Source organism: Hydra vulgaris, chromosome 11, assembly GCF_038396675.1.
Source record: "Hydra vulgaris chromosome 11, alternate assembly HydraT2T_AEP".
Classification (NCBI taxonomy): domain Eukaryota; kingdom Metazoa; phylum Cnidaria; class Hydrozoa; order Anthoathecata; family Hydridae; genus Hydra; species Hydra vulgaris.
In genome coordinates, this window is record NC_088930.1 from 2,076,110 (window position 1) to 2,098,863 (window position 22,754).

The following is a 22,754-nucleotide window of genomic DNA, read 5'->3' on the forward strand; positions in this document are numbered from 1 at the left end:
TATATACACATATATATATATAAATATACATATATACAGAGTGCGGCAGCGATTTGCAAACTTTTTAGAACACTTTTTAAAATAAATTTTTAAAGCGCTAAAAATTTTTTTCATGGAATATTAAAAGAAGAAAATTTTAAGACAAATACTTTTTCCGCCTTAACATTCAATTAAGTTTCCTTTTTTTTAATCACTGCCTCAAGCCTAGGACAGAAGGACTGGCAGGTGCTTATTATATAGTCCCTTGACATTGACACTTGAGTGGACCTTTTTGCAACCCTTACTCTCAATTACGCCCACACACAGGTCAAAGGGATTCAGGTCAGAGCTGGATGGTGGTCAAAAGTGTTTGGGCCAGAAATTAGCCATATTGTCCTGAAGATATTGTTGAGTTTTTCTGGACCCATGACAAGGTGCATTGTCCTGTTGAAGCAGCCATGGCACCACACAGTGTTTTAGTAAGCTAATATACACATCAGAGGTAACTTTTTCTTTCTCTTTGATGTAGATTGGTGGACATTTCTCTCCATTAGAAGCGATGATTCCTAGCACTATGATGGACTGAGGGTGCTTGGTGTGACACACAGGTGGTGCTTTGTCACCCTTCTGTACAATGAATCTATCATTTTGCCTATTTATCACACAGTCAACACTAAAAAGTTTTTCATCTGAGAAAACTTTAACTGTTGACAAAGCATGGCTTTTTAGCTGATTTAGATGCTTTTTTGATTGTTCCAATCGTAAAGTTTTTAGTCTTTCTGCTAAAAGTTGACATTAAGTTGGGTCACACTGACTTTTCCAAGTGTTTTTAGAGTTCTTCTGACTGTCCTTTCATCAACATTGAACAATTTTGATGTCTTTCTGATGGATACAGTAGGATTCTTTTCAACATGCTTTTTAAGCTTTTCTGTGAACTTTTTATCAACTTTTTTATTCACTGGAGAAGGCATTTTGGCTCTTTCTGCACTGCCACATTTAACCACTTTGTAAAATGTAGTTTTAGATACTCCAGAAACACGAATCACTTCATGTGCAGACAAACCCACGTGAACCAAATTTAAAACTTTGGTTCTTTTGGGTTCCATTGTAAAACTTTTAACTGAAATGTGTTTTATTTACTATTTTATTAAAATCTAAGACAGTCATTGAACATTAATCAACAAAAACAAATTGCGGAAGTATTTTATTTACATCACAAAACCTAGCTGAAAATTAGTTTACGAATCGCTGCCGCACCCTGTATATATTATGGTGAATTATAAAACATTATAAATAAACTTTATAATATTTTATAATGATCCCTATAATTCTTTTAATAAAAAATAAGTTATTTTTTAAATGAAAAAACACCACCATCTGCAATTGATCTCAATTTTGCTCTGACAACTTTCATAAGCGACTGTAAAAAATTTAAATCGATTTTCTTGTAGTTTTAATTTAATTCAATCAATCAAAACTCTGTTGAAGCTTGCCTATCTCCCTCGCAAACCTTCTGTGCCAAATGTCTTTAAAAGTTTTCAATTGGTCATGGTAGAGACACATTTGGGGGATTGGATTCTTTATCAATGTAATAGACATATTGGTCCATCCAATTTAGAGAATCCTTAGAATAATGAGAACTTGCTAAATCTGGGCAAAATAAATAGTTAAAGTCTCCATGATACTTGTGAATGAATGGAAGAAGTCGTTTTTCTAAACATTCATCAATATATATTGATGAATTAATTGCTACAGCCTTGGAAGTGCAAAACAATGGCTCAGATATACCACGGTCAGATATGGCTATCCACATTGATAATTTTTTCGGAGATTTCTCTTTTCCTATAAAATGAACACTTTCTGGGCATGTTTTTTTGTTGTTTGTGTAGTATCTAGAAATTTCCTGCAAAATAAAAGTATTTTTCGTCATTGATGACCAGAAGCAGTTTTGCGTTATGGAGTTGATTAGCAAGTTTCTTGCTTCTTTTCTTTGCCTTTAATTGTTGTTCTATAGTGTAATTTGGAGTCTTCACATTTTCTCTATTTAATATTAATTTTTTAACTGACAACCAATTTTCAATTGATTTACACCGAATTTAAAACCTATTTTTCTCTGACTGACTTCTTTTTGATTGTTGACAAGTCTCGATAATTTGGCTTTTTTTTCTCTAGTCCAGGATGTTGAACAACAGGGTGCTTTCTATCAGAAAAAGAATGAACAGTTTAAAGTCTTTTTAGGTTATCATATACTGTACATTGAGCAAATCCTTCCTTTTCAAAATGATTTATAATTTCTTTTTTGTTTAATATTAGGTTTATTTACAAAAATTATTTTGAGTCGCTTTCAAAAAATTCTCATTCAGCTGCATTTAATCTCATTTTAAATAATTGTGTTTCAAATAATAAAGTTTATATTTTATAGAACATTTATCCCTACCAATAAAACAACAAAAACAAATTATTATGTGTAAATAATTAAAGTTAGATTTGTCCAATAACTTCTGCATCGCCAATTATATAACGATAGTAATAATATATATTGTGCTAAAACAAAATATGAAAAAAAAAAACAAGAACAAAACTAAACAACAATAGATTTAAAATTAGATTTAAAAATACAAATTATAAAATATACTTTAAAGACGCATAATACCGTGTAAATGAATCTTTCTTCCTACTTTCTTATAAGTCTAAATTTAAAAAAAAACATCAATTATCTTAACATATGACATCATATACATTATAATCTAAAAATTTCTGAAACAAATTAAATTTTATGAAAAAAGGAGGAGACCCTCATCCTTTTATCATGTTCATTATTAACCTTCTATATTAGCAGTAAAAACAATTTTTTTAAAAATTTAAGGAATCTATTTTCTTTTCTCAGTTGAAAATTAAGTAAAATTACAGAAAATGTTATTTGAAATGTTATTTGAAATATCTAAAAAATTAAGACAAAATATTTTTATTTATTTCTACAACCCATTTCAAATAAAACAGTAAAACATTTATTGCTAAACTTATGTAATGAAGACATTTCACCACATCTCTTGGACTTTGGACAAAAGTTTGTTCCAGTGAATAATAAAATTCCTTACATAGGTACATGGCTACATAGTTATAACAAAAAGTGAAGTTGCTGCTTTAAAATTAAAATATAATAACAAAGAAACAGATTCCATAAAAATTTGCTAAAATGTTCTAAAAAGTGTGCTAAAAAAGTTAAAACCACCAAAAAGTAATCTTACATCTGTTCAAACAAAAGCACTTAGGAAAATTATACTCGACAAAAATACACAAATTTATCCTTATGATAAAGGCTCTGGTTTGAATAAAAACTTAAGATTTGCTCCTTAGATTAAAAGAACAATTAGACAATACAACAACAATTACAAATGATCCAACATTAAAAGTTACCTGGATGTTTCAGGCCACACTCAGAGGACTTTATATAAAAAAAACTTTCCAAAAGTGAATACGCCACATGTACGACACAACAAAAGCACATAAGTCAGATAAAAACTATCTAATAAGAATTATTGCTATAGCAACACCAAGTTATAATCTGAATACCAAGTAAAAATTATCTAAAGGTCACTTGATAAAAATGTAACAAGATTAAAAAATTTGTATGTATTTGTTGAAAAAACAAAGTCCTGGAATGTAACATCTACTAAGGTACAAGTATTTTATGATGTTGTAAACCTATATCCATCTGTACCAATTAAGGAAGCAAATTATTTTTAATATACTCATTAATGATTATGATTTATCTTAAAGAACTAAACTTAAAATTATAGAAATAAATAACCTTATTGATCTTTGTCTCTAAAATTACAATTTTGTCTGGGAAGAAGTCTATCACTAATTAGAAAATTCAGGACCAATTCACCTTGCTTTAATGGTTGTTATATCTAAAGCATTTTTGCAACAAAATGAATCAAATGCAATTGCCATCGCATTGAATAACAATATTAATATCAAATGCAATTGCCATCGCATTGAATAAAATCTTTTTTACGATACATTGATGACACGAGTTCAATTAATCGAACAAAATAATAAATTACTTGATATTCTCAACTAACAAAATCAAATCTAAATATAAAATGGAGCTTGAAGATAAAAAATAAATCACTCAAATTTTTAGATTATGTTACCAATAACAAAAATGGCCAGAATAAGATTTGCAGTAGACCATATTTACAACAAGAAACTTTTCTAATGGAAGTGTTTGCTGAAAATGGTTACAAAAAATATAAATTAAAACAAATAGGCAAAAAATATAAAACAAAATCATCAAAACCTTTATCTGACACAAAAAAAACCTTTAATGATTTGAATGATAGTTTTGCTACGGCGGATACTTGGGATAAAGCCGAAACTTAGAAAAATTGGAATTTTGGTTACAGAGCTGTCTTTAAATCTAGTTCTAATTTAGAAACAATATTAACAAGTGAAAATAAATCTGTAGTTCCACGCTTCAACAAACCAGGTGTTTATATAAACTAACTTGTAGTTGTGATAAATCATATCAAGGTGAAACTGGTTTGAAAATGTCCACACAATTTAAAAACAAATTAATTCATGACAGGAAATGGAATATTTCTGTTGCATCAAACCATAAAAATTTTGCCAGGGAAATATTTACAGGACTGACGCCAAAGTTTTAGCATTGAGTTCTAACAAATTTGAAAGAAAAATTAGGGAAGCTTTGGAGATACAGTAAAAACAAACTAGCCCAGTGGCCCAATGGAAATGAAATTGGATGATGGTCAATATCTAAACACAGGTTTTTGGAAACCAATGAGGCATTTTATTCAGATTAAAAATTGACATTCAATATGTTTTCTTTAACAAGTTTTTTAAATGCTTTTTGTAAAAATATTTAGATTTATAGTCTGATGATGAGATTCTCTAGTGGTCTCGAAATATTACTAATAAATAAATAATCAAGTGGTTTTGAATGCCTCAATAAAAAGTAATAATTTATAAGAAATTTTATTAATTTTTAATGTCATTAAAAGAAATGTTATTCATTTTTAATGTCAATTTCCCTATAATTCCCGGATTTTTTTTCCGAATCTTTGTTTTCTAGGTAATTGGGGGCCACTACAGTTAAGGAAGCTAATAATTTTTCTTTTTTTAATTTCTGTTACAAATCTATCCACTGTACTACCTGATACATGATATGGATTGTGGATTGATTGGGAACATAAATAAACCTGTGTGAGTATCTGCCAAAGTTGAACTTGTGAAAGTGTAAAAGTAAATTTGTGTAAATTCAAACATAAATTAAAATTCTTAATTATAAAGTTTTTTTTATATATTTTAAAATTTCATTTTAAAATAGATTTTTAATTTTTAAATTAACTTTTTTAGAAAACAAAAAAATCAAATCTAAAACATGTCAAATCTTTAAAATACCTCTTCTCCATTTTCTTTTTCTTCTGGTAGTTCTTTATAAATTAGTGAAAAGAAAAAAAAGATTATGTATATATATAATATAAAAAAATGGAATATCAAAAAACATGCAAAAATTTATTTAAGCATATAAAAAATAAGAAAATGCAATTTGAGCTGTCATTTATTAGTAAGATAAAAAACCAACCTAAAAATTTCTTTTCATATGTTAAATCGAAATGAAAACTCGAAATGAAAAAATTTCTTTTCGTAAGTTAAATCGAAATGAAAACTCGAGTGTCAAAAACAAAAAGACAAAAGCTAACATATTTATGAACCTTTTCAATCAGTCTTCACAAATAATATAAATAATAAACTTCCTGAATTTGAGAACCTTTCTTTAAGTCAAGCGAACAATAACGCAGAGCTTCTTTTTTGTGAAACTGAAATATTACAGAAACTAAATATTTAAATATTAACAAATCAATTGAAATTGATGGCATAAGTCCATATGTTCTTAAAAACTGTGCTATAATACATTCGTAAAAACTTTTGTATTTGACTAAAAATAATTATCATGAAAAGTTTTGAATTATAAATCTACTCAATTGCTAAAATATCATATAGAGCCTTTATTCAACTCCTTCTCGAATATGCAGCACCAATCGGAATCCGTCATAGAAATACAATATATAAGCCCTTGAAAAAGTTAAAAGAAGAGCAGCTCAAACAAGAAGCCTCTTTCATCTAAGTTATGAATCACAATTGAAAAAGTTTAATATTACAACGTTTGAAACTCATAGGTTAAGAGAAGATTTAATTGAGTGCTTTAAAATTGTCAAAAACTTAATACAATTTAAATGATGTACATCTACACTCAAAAATAATAATTAAATAAAGACAACATTTATTTCCTATGTCTTATTTTAATTTTTTATTTAACTTCAGATTAGAATGAACAAACATTAAGTATTCAAAAGTTTAATCACTTAAAAATTCTCTTGTGAAAAAAATTTTCTCACACAATAAAAAGAAGCTATTCAAATATCCGTATAAATCAGTTTCCTTTTTGCAATATATTCTGAATATTTTTCAAAAATTTTTAAGTAAAACACATTTATATTGAGTAAATAGGGCATTGTGGTTTTATGACATCTAAATCATTGACTTCATAACACTTCATAACACTAAATCGTTATCAACTTCATAACACATTTAGATTTATATTACAAAGTTTATTGGTTAAACTTAAAGCAATTCTGTTAACATTATTTTGACACAATTTAAAGTGCCACTTAATCAAATAGTAACAACACTTAAGGTTACTGTTTATTAAAAATTTCTTTCAAAATACTTGGTGCCGAGTACTGCAACAAAATGGCCAATTCCAAGAACAACCTGGGTTCCCAGGTCCGAACCAGGTACCCGGCACATCACTAATATATATATATATATATATATATATATATATATATATATATATATATATATATATATATATATATATATATATATACAGTATGGGAAAGAACGACCATTCAACAGTCAATGACTGCCCAAAATAAGAATACTTTTACTTTTAACTGTACTTAGTTACATAGTTTGAGTTTTTTCATTAAACCTTTTTTTTTTCGACCATTTTTGACCCCTCCCTCCCCTTTGTCACAACATCTTAACTCTTTAGTAATAAGTTCCATACTAGTCACAAAACCATAAACCCCTCCTAGAGCGTTATGTAATTTATGGACAACTCTTTTTTTTTATTTAGTATTCAGTTAAAATTTTTTTAATATTTTGTAAAAATTGTTTTAATATTTAAAAAGTTCAAATTAAACTCAATTACTTGGATGTTACTAAACTTTTTAAAAAATTCATTGATTTTATTAAAAACTATCATTTTAAAAGCAATAAAAATTCCTTAATGTTCAAGCATTAAGGTTTTGTGTTTATAATGACAATTTTGACAGTTTAAAAATTTTGACAGTTAAAAAAAAACAATTGACCGTCTATTCCATGAGTTAACCAGTCAAATTGACCGCTCGCCTTCAATTTTATTTTCTCCATGCTGATATATATATATATATATATATAAAATATATATATTTTTTAAACATCTTCGCTTCCAACAAGGCTGCAAGCAATCACTAATTAGAGTTGGAAGTTACTGGAAGAGAAAAGAATAAGATTGTAAAGCAAGATAACAATTGACAGACGACTTAAAGGATTGCAAGTTATATGAATCAGGAAAGCAAGATGAAGGAAGCGAATTCCAAAGAACTGATGTTCGAGGAAAAAAACTAGACGAATAAGAGTTTTTGGAGCACTTAGGAACAGTCACAGAAAAAGGATGAGATCTAATTAAATGAGGAGTAACACGAGAATGAATTTTAGTAGATGGCACAAGAGACGCTAGCTCTTTAGAGCAGTGTCCATTATAGTATTTGTAGAAAAGAGAAAGAGAAGCAGCATTACAACGATGTGATAATGGTTGGAGGTCGGCTGCAAGAGTATATAGTATATTTATATAATACAGTATATTTATAAAACATAGTATATTCATATAATATAGCGTATTTTTATAACATAGTATTATTTATATAATATAGTATATTTATATAATATAGTATATTTATATAATATATTAATATAATATATATTTGAAACGATACTTTGACTTCAATTTAATTTAACTAGAACATATAGCTACATAGAAGCTATACATAGAAACCCATCCAATCCACACAATGTGGAAAAAAATTTAATATATATGTGGAAACATAGATGCTAAACTTTACAAATAAAATTAACAATTCTTCATTAAAAATATAGTATTTTATATAAACTTTGTTAACAACAATTTCTTTCATAATTCATACTTATTACTATAATTTAACAATTCATGTTTAACATAGCACACAAAACAAAAATTAAAAAAAGAGAATAATTTACAACACTTACATGTTTTAACATGTAGTTAAAAAAAATAAAAACTATCTAATAGTTGATATTAAACCTAAAATAAAATTAGTAAATTTTATTGGTAAAACTCAAAACTTTACACATTTATTTAAACTTTTTTCTTCTTGATTGCCTCCTAAACCCATAAAACATATACTTTTATAAATGAATATTGTCAGATTTAAAAAAAAACAAAAAACAGGCTATTGCCTTAAAAACTGGCTATAAAACTGGAAAACAGGTCAAAATGGAAAAAACAGGTAAACAGGCTCAGAAGGAACCCTGATATATATCACAGACAATTCTAAGGCAAAATCTATCCCCTAACACTGTTTACTTCCTAACAATTAACGGTGTTTACTTCGTAACAGGCAAAAATTCTAAATTCAGTTTAGTTGTCTTATCCTAAAAACGTCATGAAAATTTTTTAAAAAAAGGAAAAAACAAAGAATAATGAAAGAAAAGATTACTGTCCCAAGCCAAACCTTTAATTGATGTAGCAGCACTCCGACCGGCAGCAGGCTGTAAGATAGTCTATGTATGTACTGAAGTACGGAAGAACTATGTATGTCCTCCCGCAGCTACTTCTTTTAGTATGACATCATCAGTGTCTAATGCAACCTTTATATATGTGTGTGTGTGTGTGTATATATATATATATACATATATATATATATATATATATATATATATATATATATATATATATATATATATATATATATACATATATATATATATATATATATATATATATATATATATATATATATATATATATATATATATATATACATATATATATATATATATATATATATATATATATATATATATATATATATATATATATATATATATATATATATATATATATATATATATATATATATATACAAATTAGTGTTGTTATCGAATTTGAGTAAATTGACTAAGAGCCAACTAGTCGAAAGTCGAAATTAGCTGACTAAGAAAAAACGAATAGCCGATTAAGTCGATTAAGTCGAGTGAAAATCTTAAAATTCTTTTATCTTTTCATTAGATTTAACTTTTTAATCTTTTATTTGTGTTTGTTCGTTTAAAAACAAAAGCACGTACTATTATAACGAGAGTCATAGTAGTTTTGTGTCACCAAATATTTGGTGACTTATTCTTATTTTGAGGGTTCCGATCTGGTTCATTAAAGTACATATGGTAGAAATACTGGCAAAAGACATCAAGTCAAAAATTGGCAGTTTTAATTTAATAATGCAGGATTGTAAAGTTTACAATGCTCTACAAACTGGCAAAATATTTGCATAATGTTGTTAATTATGTTGTATTATTTTATGGTAGTGCTATTGTTGCGTGATGTTGTGAAGTTATTTTTTTTGTAATGTTTTGCGTTGATAGATATTGACTTTATATCATTCACTAAAATCTAAAACAAATTATTTTGCTATATATGCAATACATTTTTATCTGTTTTTTTTTTAATTTATTTTTTAAGCTTTTTCACTCATCACTCATAAAAAAATCAAGAAAAATTTAAAACAACTTAGCTAAAAGCAAAATTAAGAGGTAAATAAGGGAAAATATATTCTGAATTTTTCCTGATATTTTACCCAAACACTTTTCCAGATTTTTAAAATATGAGGATGATTTATGTATTTTATATTTCTCTGTATCTATATGAATATTTTCCTTTAGAAAAAATAAATTCTTCTGAAAGTAGTTTCTAAAATAATTGCTTCTCCGTGTTTTATTTTTTAAAGTGTTATGCTTTTTTTTTTTAAGTATACTTTACATAAGGTAAAAATGATTTTGTTTACTGGTAACATAATAAACCAGTTTTTATGGTTATTTGTCTTATTTTGTGCTACGATGTTGTTTTATCATTATCATTAAAAGTAACTTTTCTTATGCTCATAAATATTTATTGCATGTCTTTTTTACTTTTTTTAACATGCAGCCTTGGAAACACTGCCTCTCTCTCTTTTAAATGAGAGTTAAATAAGAATTAAAAAAATGGAACATTGATGAAACTTATGTAATTATTGTGCTTATATGCATTTCTTAATACCACAATTGATAATATTTTACAAGTTCCTTTCTATTTTATGAGATAAAAGTTAAACAATTGTTTAACTATAATTGTAACTCCATTGTTCAAATATTCTAATAAATAAAATCCCTATAGTTTATTTTAGTAATATCTTATTAAGCTGTGGTGTTATTTGACAACCCCAAGCAGTGTTATTAGGTTGTATTATCTAGCCTTTTTTAACTATTCTGGAGACACATAGTAATGTGGTAATGTTTGCTTACAAGTATCTTATGCTATGCGCTATTGTAGTTGCATTGGGTATTTGATATTATATTACTATTCTAATAACAGTCTTTGATATTATATTACTAAGTCTAATAACAATAAAATGCAAATAATACTATTGTAATTGAAAATTGTAATTTTTTTTTTTAATTATTGGCAGGCTTTTCTTGAATTTCCTCCTCTGGTACCTGCTGTGTTGTAACAGATTTTAAAAAGAACTTAACTCATTAATGTCTTTATGCCGTTAAGTATAAGCAATGACATTGCTGATAGGGAGCCAAACTTAAAATATTATTTATATATAAATTTGTATTTAATTATATTTTTTTAGATAATATATCAAGTTATATTGTTATTAATGATTTAATTACTAATAACCCGGATTGCTTACTGCTAGTTATAACTATTATCTATTTTTTGTTTACTCTCTTAAAGTTTTCATAACTTTTTTGCTTTTTTCTCCTCTTTCTTGCAGAACTACCCATATATATATATATATATATATATATATATATATATATATATATATATATATATATATATATATATATATATATATATATATATATATATATATATATATATATATATATATATATATATATATATATATATATATATATATATATATATATATATATATATATATATATATTTTAAATGAAAAAATACAGCTTTATAATGGAACTTAAAGTTTCATGTCATTCAGCAAATATAGCCATATTATTCAAATATAAAATAAAAACCGTTATAAAAAATACAAGTTTAGCGTTGCAATGGCATCTGACATCAAGTATATGTGATCCGATATTTGCTAATCGCCAGAATCAAAGTTAGATAGTAAAATTTTTTCCTATGTATTTCACACGAATCTCCAATATCATTCAAATCTAAATCCTTCTAATACTAATAAACGAAAAAGAAATATTATATGGTTTAATCCTCATTTCAGTAAAAATGTGGTAACAAAAATTGAATACCTATTCTTAAACTTAATTGACTTGCATTTTCCATTACATCATAAGCTCCACAAAATTTTCAAAAGAAACACAATAAAAATTAGATACAGCTGCATGCCAAATATTTGATCAATTAATTATTCACACAACCAACAAATTTTGCGCAACAAACTCACCGCTAATGATATAAATTGCAACTGCATTAAGAAAACTGCATGCCCGTTAAATAACCAATGTCTATCAAAAAATGTTGTATATAAAGTCACTTTAGCATCACCTAATCCCAGTCTTACGGAAAAATCTTACATCGGTATTAGTGAAAACGCATTCAAGCTCAGATTTGCAAGCCACCTTAAATCATTTAATGCAACCAGGTATAGGAATGATACAGAACTTTCAAAGGAAATCTGGAAACATAAAGACACAGGTAAAATGCCTATAATTAAGTGGAACATAATTAATATATGCCAATCTTATAATCCATCTACAAAAAAGAGTAACCTTTGCATCAGTGAAAAATATTGTATTATGACTTTTGATAGTCGATTACTACTTAACAAAAAAAGTGAATTGGTTTCTGCTTGTAGGCATAGGAAAAAATTTTTACTATGTAACTTAAATTTCGGTGATTAGCAAATATCGGATCATGTATACTTGATGTCAGATGCCATTGCAATGATAAACTTGTATTTTTTATAACGGTTTTTATTTTATATTTGAATAATATGGCTGATAATTGTCAAATGGCATGAAACTTTAAGTTCCATTATAAAGTTGTATTTTATTATTTAAAATATTTTAATATTATTAGATCTATTTTTTTAAAAAAGATATTGATCACTCTTAAACAGACGAGAGTTGTATTTCCAGCAGTATACAACATTTATCAAAATATATATATATATATATATATATATATATATATATATATATATATATATATATATATATATATATATATATGTATATATATATATATATATTTGTATATATATATATATATATATATATATATATATATACATACATATATATATACATATACATATATATATATATATATATATATATATATATATATATATATATATATATATATATATATATATATATATATATATATATATATATATATATATATATATATATATGTATATATATGTAGATATATACAGGGCTCCAAATAATTACCGGATATCAGACATTGCTCGGCACTTGTACAATAAAAAACGACATCTATCGGTCATTTTATCCAACTCATATTTTATCTGCATTTATTTTCTAATCATTTTAGTTGTTCCAAAATTAATCAATTCAGTATTTTATATAAACTTTGTTTTATGAACTTTTAATTTTTTATACAAAACAAAATAGAAGTTGAACACACAGCTAGGTTAAAAAAATACGACATTTTTTTGAGTTTAAAAGACGCCAAAGCATTACATTTTTTTGAATTATGTAGAATGGTTTTTATCATTTATATTAAAATGTTGCAATTAGTTATTAATTTAAATTTATAGTTTAGTATTTATTTTATTTTTTGTCTGATGGTTTTTATAAGTTTCAAACAAATATTTTAGCTTTTAAAACCCTTTTTAAATTTGGGTCCTGGCTTAAATTTGGGTCCTGGATCAAAACTCTTTAATATCTATATGAGACTACTATAGAAATATCTGAACATAATCAATGTTAAAACTTTTGGATACTCAGATGATCATCAAACTCTAAAAGCATTTCTTCCTTCATCTCAATATAATGCACTAGTCCTAGATATACCAAAATGTCTTAAATACTTAACTAAATGGATGAGTGAATCATTCTTATGTATTAACCAATCGAAAACAAAAATATTAATAATGGCACCACCTAGCATTCAAAAAGATTTTATTATTAAAGGTACTTTTATTAACAAGGAATGAATTAGATTTGTTGACTCAGCAAAAAGTTTAGGGGTGGTACTTGACAATGAATTATCTTTAAAAATACAAATAAATAAGATTGTTAAAAACTGCTACAATATATTAAGCAAAATATCCAAATAAAACAATTCTTATTGCACAAAGACTTATGCACTATAGTATGTTCACTAATATTTGCACAGCTAAATTGTTGCAACTCCCTCTACTTTGGAATTGAAAAGTCATTATTAAAAAAACTTCAGTCTGTTCAAAATTGTGCAGCATATTTGATAACTGATATTTAAAACTAGAATAGAAAATCATGTAAACAACTAGGAATTTAACTAATTGAATTGGCTGAAAATAAGAGAAATAATATATTTCAAGGTCCTTTTAAATTTGCACAAATCTATTATTCTGGAAGCAATAATGTCATTATGCAATTTAATTCACGACTCAATGTCAGAAAGAACACTAAAACTAAAGGAAACAAAATGCAGCAATAATTTTGGTAGTCTAGCATTATCCCACTATGGTCCTAAACTTTGGAATATACTTCCAAATATCATCTATGACGGAAAAAAAAACTATGAGAAAAACTAAATGAAAACTATGAGAAAAACTAAAATCTCATTTAATGATGAATGGTGAACTATTCCACCAGAAAACTCTTGAATGTTAAATTAAAATTTCTTGAACATCAATATTAAAAATTTTACTAATAACATTTGGTTGCACAGATGAGCAAGTGTTTTGCCAACTTTATCCATTATTAATTTTTATTGCATATTTAATAATTACATAATTTATGTATGTACATAAATTATGTATTTAATATATTTACGTAATAAGTTCGCATAGTATAGTAATTTTTAAAACCGTAATACAAATATATTTTCCTTTCAAATTTTTTTGAACTTGGATTTTTTTTTCTTTAAGATTTTCTTTTTGTTAGATAATTTATATTACTAATTTTTTTTTTATGTTAGGGCATTTTAAAATGCCTAGACTTATCAAAACAAATTGCGTGGTCAAGTTGTAACAACAAAATAATTTATGTGTGGTCAGAAATAGCGTTCTAGCGATCGCACTTCTTTAATTTTTATCGGACATGTCTGCCAAACTTTATTAGACGAATTGTCCAGTACAAAAAAGTTCGTAATTTTGAGCCCTATATATATATATATATATATATATATATATATATATATATATATATATATATATATATATATATATATATATATATATATATATATATATATATATATATATATATATATATATATATATATATAAGTTCGTAATTTTGAGCCCTATATATATATATATATATATATATATATATATATATATATATATATATATATATATATATATATATATATATATATATATATATATATATATATATATATATATATATATATATATTTATATATATATATACACACACAGTGGCGGCTCATCAATAGAAGCCATAGGGGCCCGGCCCCACCTATATTGATTTAAAACAAAGAATTTGTTAATGTAAATATGTATTTATATATATGTAAATATGCAAATATTAGCCTAAACTATTTGCAGACAGGGTTTATAAAAATAAATATTTCTAAGTTAGTTCTAATTTTAAATTATTTTAATTTATAAGTAATATGTTTATTTACAATTTATTTAAAGTATTGTAGTGTTGTTTTAACTAATTGCCAATAACAGCTGCGCCGATTTTTATTGGCTTAATTTAATTTATTAGTAGTAATATAATTTTTGATGTGCGCATAGAATTTGTTGTGCTTTCAGGTGGGACAAAAAAGCGCACCACAGGGCCTTATTAAGCTGGCCCAAGAAGAAAAGAAGCATAACTGAGTTTAAAAGCATCACTAAGTTTAAAAATTTCGTCCACCATTTTTAATTCTTGATTTAAAGAGTAAAAAACTTACTGCTGCAAAAAGAAAGAAGTTATGTTGACTTCTTTTTTTTTGCAGCAAATATTACTGTATTTTATCAGCATGATAAAATACAGTAATATTAGGAAACTTTATAACATTAAAATGTAAACATTTTATTTGTAAAAATAATGTTGTAAACATTATACATTTGCTAATACTGCATTTTTACTGTGAATATTAACAGTGTTAATATTTCAATATTAACGGTGTTAATATTGATTTTTTAAACTGGATATATATATATAAAATTTACCAAGCACTTATTAGGAGTATAAATTAATAAGAATAGGAACATGGCATAAAGATGATATTTAAAATGATATACAGAAATTACTGGTATAAATGTTGGTCTGACATTTCAAAAGATACAGTTAGGTAAAAGAAATTAATTTTTAATAATATTCAGAAACTAGATTTTCTAGGACAACTCATTTTATTCTATAATTATAAACAAGAATAATAATAGTAAATATTATAATAAAATTATAAGTTTAGAAATTCTAAGGCAATTGAGTATTTTAGAAAATTGATTTCAAAATCTCATGGAGAAGTTTCACATTTTTTTTATAATCAACAATCTTGGACATTTTATAATTTTTGTTAGTGAACTACATTTTTCAGGCATATATTGTTTTATTTTTTAAAAAATTTCAACGCTTTTTTTTTTACAGGGAAAAGATAAATAAACATGAATTTTCTGGCTCAGCCATATTAATGATGATCTTGGTTTGTGTATTAACTGAACAAATGTATGGCAATGTTTAGCAAGTTTATATCTTGTGACACGAGAAAGCTTAGCCATTTCTACAAATAGAATAAAAGTTACAAATTGTTTGTACTTTTGAAATTCTTGTTCTAATCTCAATGAGAGATTGCTGAAGTATACTTTTTCTAAATAGCATAGTGTTATATTCTGTGGCATAATGATTCAGCCATTGATAATTGTTTACATTGTTTGGTGGCAGTTTAGTTATTCTACCTTTTAAGTTGCCAATTAGATCGACACTGAACCAGACCCAATTTCAAGCATGATGATAAGCATCAAACTTAAGTTTTAAATTTTCAAATAAAGATTAAAATTAGTTAATATTATTATTAGTTTGATACAACAAAAGTACAAATACCTAAAACAACAGAAGATATAAAGAACATTTTTTTTAAATCGCAAAAACTGTAACACTGGTAGTATTGTTACATTTCATAATGCAGCTTCAATAATTGATACTTCCAAAAAGGCACTAATTAAAAAAATATACAAAGTTTAGATTATTTTAAAATATTGGATATTTACCAATACCATAGAAAAAAAAGAATTAGAATATATTATTGAGACTTTTTAGAATTTTTTTTGTTTGGGGGGTTAAAGCTCAAACCAAAGAACCAAAACTATATAAACATTTAAGTACTGTTATGTATGCTTACAAACAGATATTAAGTTTTTATTTTTAATTACATAAAATTGTTGAATCATTTTTGAATGTAAATAATTTTGTGAAATTTACTATTATTTATGACTGACATTATATATGTTGTATTCAAGAATTGTGGATATAATTAAGTAAAATATGTGTTGTATTATGAAAAAACTCATGTTTAAAAATTTTTTAATGTTTTAAAAGTATCTATTTTGTTTTTGTTGACCCTTCTGCCATTCTCAAAAAACTATATGTGAACCTATTAAAGAATTCAATGTATATGTAAAGTTCTTTATTATTTTATTCATTATTAAGATAAAGAGTCCTTCTCGACAAACTACTGTTGATAAAATTCGCTTTTAAAACCATATTCTAGTTTGTTTTTTTTTAGTTTCAAAATCATATTTAAAAGTCATTCTCTAGTTACAATATAGTTTAAAGTTTAAAGTTGACTGTGCTGATTACTTTTTTTTTTTTTTAGCTATTTTCTATTTATTTCTAATTTTAATCTTTTTTTCTTGTCACTAAAAAATGAAGTTGTGAACTATTATATATTGGTTGATAAATTTTTGTATCTTTTAAACTATATAGTTTTAAATTTTTTAATTTTATTAAAATAATTTAGGTTCATTAATAAGATAAATTACCATGAACAAAATTGACAGTTTATTGGCTAAACGTTTCTTGTCATTGGGCCTTCAAAAAAAACTAGAAATCAAAAACCTTGGGGCATAATAACCAAAAGATGTTCGTATAACTTAAGTTGATGGTAAAAAAAAACACTAATATTTTGTGTAGCATGGTTAAGTGTAAGTGATAACAAAAATTGATTGTTTTGTTTTTATTGTGTTTAGTTTGGTGGCAAGAGTTTGTGGACAGAATATGGCTGTAAAGATATGAAACATCTTTCTGAGCAAATACAAAAAAAATGAATCCAGTAAAACACATATAAGTAATTCAAATGCTCAGAAAAACAAACATTTTATCAACAATTGATGCTGGATAGTCTTAGCATAAAAAAACATAATAAATTAGTTGACAAAAACAGACATATATTATCGAGGATTATAGATTGTATAAAATTTTTTGTTGTACACAAATTACCTTTTTTTTTTTTTTTTTTTTTGTTATTCACCTCCTCAAGGCCGAGAAGGCCACTACAGATGAGGAGGCTACTTAATAGTGGTTAGAACCCTCTCTCGATTCTATAACTCCGAAACACGAACCTTGACGAACAAGGCGGCTGCGCGGAGAAACAAGTTGAGCGCGGTACTACCAGGGACATGGTGGGGATCGAACCTTAAGAGGACATGACAAAACTATTGACTTAAATAATCAATGGGTATTTTTAGATATGGTTTCATACACAACTACATTAGATAGTGTTTAGTGATCACCTTAAAAATTTAAAAATAACAAAAAATATTTCAAAAACAAACCAAAATGACATTTTAGAATGTAAGTAAAAAGTATAGATAAAAGAAATTGAATGTGAGATTGATAAAGCAAGATTTTTTTTTCTTGCAAGCAGATGAAACAACTGATGTATCTTGTTGTTCCCAGTTGGTTATGATTAATCATTATTTAAAAGGTTATCAACCAGTTAAAAAATTTATAGCATTTATTGATGTTCATGATAGAACTGCTATGGGTCTTACAAATGTATTAAAGAAGAATTAAATTGTTTTGGTCTCAAAGAAAAATTAATTGCACAGGCTTATGATGGTGCAGCAGTTATGAGCGAATCAAGGAATGGAGTGCTAAATCTAATGAAGTTTATCCAAAATGCCCATTATGTTCACTGCTATGCACACTATTACAATCAAGGAGGCTTTTTGAAAAATTTGAGTTATCCATAAATTTTGTGCGAAATAGCATCACTGATAATGTTCTTGGATAGATTCTTGACGATTGTAAAGAAATACCTGAAAACCGAATGAAACGAAACACATTAACCGAATTACTAATAGAAGATGCTAAAGATGCTTGTGATAAAGTCATTTATGAAATTAGACAGATTTAGAAGCATTGAAATATTTAAATCATTTCAATTTTGGATCTGAAAAAATTCAATTTTAATAGACAACATTTTTCTTGGAATCGTATAAAAATATTCTAACAAACTATTCAATGCTAAGTAAACTTAATTTGATGTCCAAATTAAAAGTTTTGTATGAAAATGCTGTTTTTAGTGATATTGACACCCTACCCTAATTTATGCATGAAAATAACCTGGTTGAAACATTTTCTGAAGTATCAAAGTTGATAGAGATTGTTTTGGTCACACCTGTGTCTACAGCTGATGCTGAACGGTGTTTTAATACTTTAAAAAGAATTAAGACACTATTGAGAAATTCCACAAGTCAAAATCGGTTAAATGCATTAGCTGTACTATCAATAAATGAAGATTATTTACATGATATTGATCAGTTTAATCAAATAGGAATTGAAATGTTTTCTCTTATGAAACAGATAAGAGAAGAATATTTGTATAAACAACATGATTAAATCTTTGTTTTTAACATCCTTTATTTTAAGATATATTATACCTTAATGTTAATTATAGTGTTTATTGTAGTTTTTCATATTTATGAGCTACTTTTAACTAACTAAAAGTTTTTAACATAAAATTTAATTTATAAAAAAATTTAAAGAAGTAATATTAAAAATCTGTTCAAATCATAATGCAGCACTATCAGGGCAATTTTCAGTCAGTTTTTCCTGGTTTTTACGCAGGTTTAAAAGATTCAATGCCATTAAATCTTTATGCTTTATTTTGGGAGTATGCTAGCGCTTTCTCAACTAATCAAAAAATGCTAGCGACCAAAGACTTCCTAACAAAGACCAAAGCATCAATTATGCTGACAGCAAGTTGTTGCAATATTTTTCTGTAATATTTCCTGGCCCCACCAAAGTTTATTGTCACAGGCTGCCACTGTATATATATATATATATATATATATATATATATATATATATATATATATATATATATATATATATATATATATATATATATATATATATATATATATATATATATATATATATATATATATATATAAAACAATTAAAATTTTATGTTATTTTTAAAAAATGTTTACTTAAATGTCACACACAAAAAAAAAATCTTAAGTGCATCTATTTTTGAGCTATAAAAACAGATCTGAACAAACTAAGATAATTAAAAAAAAACATGTTTATGATAAAAAATCAGAAAAATGCAAAGGGAAACAAGAGTAAATACTTTACGACACACCTACCTTCTTTTGAAGAAAAGTAAGGTAATGAAGCTGTCACACCCTTGCCTAAAAATATAAACATTAAAATGCTACAAATCCTTAGGGACAATGGCATTAAATATTAATGGTAATAACAATAATAGTATTAATAATAAAAATAATATCATAAACAAATGGTAATAATAATAATAATATTGATAATAATAATAATGGTAATAACAATAATAATAATAAAAACTAAACTCATAGAAAAAATATATATACCATTTTCCTTTATGTTTTTTTTAGACGATGAAGTTAGTTTTCTACTTTTTATAGATTTGCCAGAACGAACTGAACTTTGAGCTTAAATAAAAATCATTTTTATTATAATCTTGATAAAAACACTTTTATGAGAATTATACAACCATAGGCATTCTATGGCCTATATATATTTTATATATTGAATGTTTAATAAATATTCAATATATAAAATATATTTAATATATATCATATATACAGCCCACAACATATATTATAGTAAACATTCAATATATAAAATATATTTAATATATAACATATATACAGCCCTCAGGATTAGAAAAAATAAGGTCAGCAATAAATTACAGGCATTGACACAAAATTTAAGAACAGCAGTTTCACCGTAATTACAGCAAAGTTAGCCAATCTTTTCGGCATTGCTAAATGCCAACCCTATCTCTGAGGGCATATATAAAAAGTAATAATTAAAGATGTCACAAATAGTGATTTTGCCAAATACCAAATATTCAGCTAGGCACTTGGCCAAAGCACAAAAATTCGGCTGCCAAATATTTGGCAAGAGTTATTTTAAAAATTCTGACCTGCTTTATTAAATTGTATTTGTTAAGTACGTTGTGAGTGTTTTTGTTTCACTTGTGACTAGGCCGTGTCATAATGGGCATCCTTTATTGACTGTTACATCAAATTGTTTTAACTATAGCTATGTATAAAAGTACCATACTCTTTAAAAAGATTACAAAAATAACTATTTAGGTATATAAAAGCACAAAGAACTCCAAACTTATTTAAAATGATATCTTCATTACAACCTGAACCTAAAGCATGACTAAACTTTAATGAGAATGTTAATTATAAGGTTGCGGGGTTTTTTTTATACACATTCCAAAACTATTTTCAAGATATTACTAAAAACACAACATTCAAAACAAATTTTAAAAAATTTAAGGCTCTGAGAAAAATTAGGGCAGTGAAAGGTTAATCCCTTCACTGCCTTAATTTTTATCCTCAGTGAAAAGCTGCTTGACACCCATAACCCATCACCTGTGTTTAGCGCCACGGGTGATAATTTACCTCCACTTTGTATGAAAAAGATAAAAAGCATGCATGCACATGAAGATGTGGAAAAGAAAAGTCTAATTACAAATGAACTTAGTTGTTGCATGAAACTGTTTGCAAGTAGTATAGCTTATGAGAAGTAGCAAATGATTTGCTATCATCAAACTATAAAAATGTTTTTATCATAACTTACCGCCTACCATAAATTACCACCTATAGACTATATATAAAGTATTAAATATATCAATTACTTGTTAAAATAAAAAATAAAAATATGCAATTTTTTTTAAATGTGTTTTTTTATTTGATTTTAAATCGACATAATGTTTAGTTTTTAAATATATTAATAAACCCTTTATTGACCTTTGATTAATTTCTAAAACAGCCAAATGGAGCAAGAACTTTGCATTTTTACCTTTGCCACCTTTTTTTAAAAAAATTCAAATTATTTTGTTTTGTAACGTGCTTAGGTACTTTTATTCATATATTAACTTCAAAATATAAATAAATATTTAGTCCAGATTTTAGAAAGTAGAGGCATATTTTTCTTTATTAAGTACACACATTTTTTGCATCTTTAACATTACTAGCAAAACAAAAGATTATTAAAACAATGCATTATTAAGTCTTCAAATATTTTACTAAAAAATTTTTAGAATGCAGAAGGGCAAATTTGTTATGGAAATGAATTTAAAGATTAGCAGGAACAGGTGCTATGGGATCGTATCATCCATTGGTACTTATAAGCATTATAAATAGTAAAGTAAATCTTAAAATTAGTAAAAGTGATTTAAAAAAACTCTTCAATTTTGCAACATCTTAAACTCATTTTCTCTTCAAAGGACAAATTTATAACCAAATTGATGGTGTTGCTATGGGTTCTCCTTTAGCACCTATTTTTGCTTATCGTTTTATGGGAAATTTTGAAGATAAATGGCTCAAACCATATAACGGAGAAAAACCAGCTTTTTATAAACGGTTTGTAGATGACATTTTTGCTGCTTTCACTTCCGAAAATAACGCCGATTTATTCTGGGAGTATATATGTAATAAACATAGTTCTATTACTTTTACAATGGAAAAAGAAATTCAATCAAAAATATCTTTTTTAGACCTAACTCAAAATAAAAAAAACAACTCCATAATTACCACTGTTTTTCATAAGAAAACTTTTTCGGGACTCTACACAAACTTTTTTAGTTTTACTTTATTTTCATACAAAGTTAGTCTGGTTAAATGTTTATTTGATAGACCTTATAAAATAAACAACACTAATCTTGGTCTTAGTCATGATATTAACAATCTTTTTAAAGTTCTCAAACG

The 22,754-nt window shown here is 25.8% G+C and overlaps 1 protein-coding gene across 2 annotated transcripts in view; it reads right to left on the bottom strand.

Annotated features, from left to right (window-relative positions):
• LOC100212813 (origin recognition complex subunit 2) overlaps positions 1-22,754 on the bottom strand; it is a 77,523-nt gene that overhangs the window by 37,493 nt on the left and 17,276 nt on the right. For both annotated transcript variants that reach the window (XM_065809786.1, XM_065809785.1), the window contains 4 exons: positions 20,379-20,459; positions 20,136-20,180; positions 5,407-5,438; positions 2,633-2,669 (listed from right to left, as the gene is read on the bottom strand). In XM_065809786.1, the coding sequence (XP_065665858.1) occupies positions 2,633-2,669; positions 5,407-5,438; positions 20,136-20,180; positions 20,379-20,459 (195 nt within the window). The remainder of the gene's footprint in view (positions 1-2,632; positions 2,670-5,406; positions 5,439-20,135; positions 20,181-20,378; positions 20,460-22,754) is intronic.